Source organism: Olea europaea, unplaced genomic scaffold (assembly GCF_002742605.1).
Source record: "Olea europaea var. sylvestris unplaced genomic scaffold, O_europaea_v1 scaffold5112, whole genome shotgun sequence".
Lineage (NCBI taxonomy): Eukaryota > Viridiplantae > Streptophyta > Magnoliopsida > Lamiales > Oleaceae > Olea > Olea europaea.
In genome coordinates this window covers 1-1,410 of record NW_019263431.1, presented here as the reverse complement: position 1 = coordinate 1,410, position 1,410 = coordinate 1, and the positions used below count along the sequence as shown (strand labels likewise).

Sequence of the window (1,410 nt, the reverse complement as noted above, 5' to 3'; positions counted from 1 at the left end):
CATGGACCATGTCGGGGCTAAAGAACCGAATCCAATGACCATGTTTGGGACACTTATTGTTACACTAAGACTTGAACTTAGAGCTTTTGTTTAAAAAGTAGATAGTTTTCTGTTACAAGTTCAAACTTCCCATCCTTCTATTGGCTGCTATTCTTTTTCCTTTTCTGTTTTTAAGCCTCTCAACTTGTTGCATTCAGATTCCTCTATAAATAGCTCACTAACTGTTTCAACTCCTCATTACATCAAATTGACTCTAAATTCTCAAATTACAATACCAATGGCAATTAATCCGATTACTATAATTCTTATTGAATCATTTGTTTTCGCCTTGTTCAGTCGATCCTTAGCCATTAATCGAGTTACATTCAACGTTTTAGATTTAGGAGCAAAGGTTGATGGCAAAACTGATTCGACTACGGCTTTCTTGAAAGCATGGTCCGCAGCTTGTGGCTCGCCTGGTCCAGCCACAATCTACGCACCTCGGGGAAGGTACTTGGTTAAGAATGCACACTTCAAAGGACAATGCAAGAACAAAGCTATAAGAGTTAGAATCGACGGTACACTCGTGGCACCTTCGGATTATGATGTGATCGGAAATGTAGGTAACTGGCTCTTATTTGAGGGAGCAGATGGGGTTTCAATTGAAGGTGCCATTCTTGATGGACAAGGCAATGGCTTGTGGGCCTGTAAGAGTACCGGCAAGAGTTGCCCTAGTGGCGCAACGGTATATAAGCTTCTGTCCTCTCTCTGGGTTCAGTAGGTTATCGATTGTATTCCTTTCTTCATCTCGCCAGAAGTTTGTTTTTCAAAGAAGTTTGGAAACTTGATAGTCATTCTCATGCTAAACGGTTTTATCATAAATGGGATAGCTGCCTTGTTAGTGAAGAAGTGATAGGTCACGGTCAATTCAATATTAAATTCTTCAAATTAATGCTTTTTGTTAGGTAGGTTACAACACTAAATGAGTTTTTCTTAATAAATTTGGAGTCTTTTTAGTTACTTATATTCAAATTTACTAATGTTCGATTTGCTTTCTACTTGTCCTATTGACATAATTTCTCATTATATTTTAAATTTTGTCTAGTTAACTTTTTTTTTCTACTACTAATTAATCATAGTTTTAACTCTCTTTGTTTAATCTGTATACATTCAGACATTGGGGATTTCAAACTCAAAAGATGTTGCAATCAATGGATTAACGTCGCTAAATAGTCAAATGTTCCATATAGTAATCAACGGATGTGACAACGAAGAGCTTCAAGGAGTAAAAGTTTTGGCTTCAGGCAATAGCCCTAACACAGATGGCATTCACGTCCAACTGACGACAGGAGTCACAATCTTGAACTCTAAGATCAGTACCGGAGATGACTGCATCTCAATTGGTCCAGGAACCTCAAACTTGTGGATTGA

The 1,410-nt window shown here is 37.8% G+C and overlaps 1 protein-coding gene across 1 annotated transcript; it reads left to right on the top strand.

Annotated features, from left to right (window-relative positions):
* Positions 1–277: 277 nt before the first annotated feature.
* On the top strand, positions 278–1,405 carry LOC111388636 (polygalacturonase-like; the record flags this gene model as incomplete). Its single annotated transcript, XM_023013390.1, has 2 exons — positions 278–724; positions 1,154–1,405. Coding segments are annotated over exons 1-2 (699 nt in total), but the record flags the coding sequence as incomplete, so codon positions are not given.
* Between the last annotated feature and the right edge of the window lie 5 nt (positions 1,406–1,410).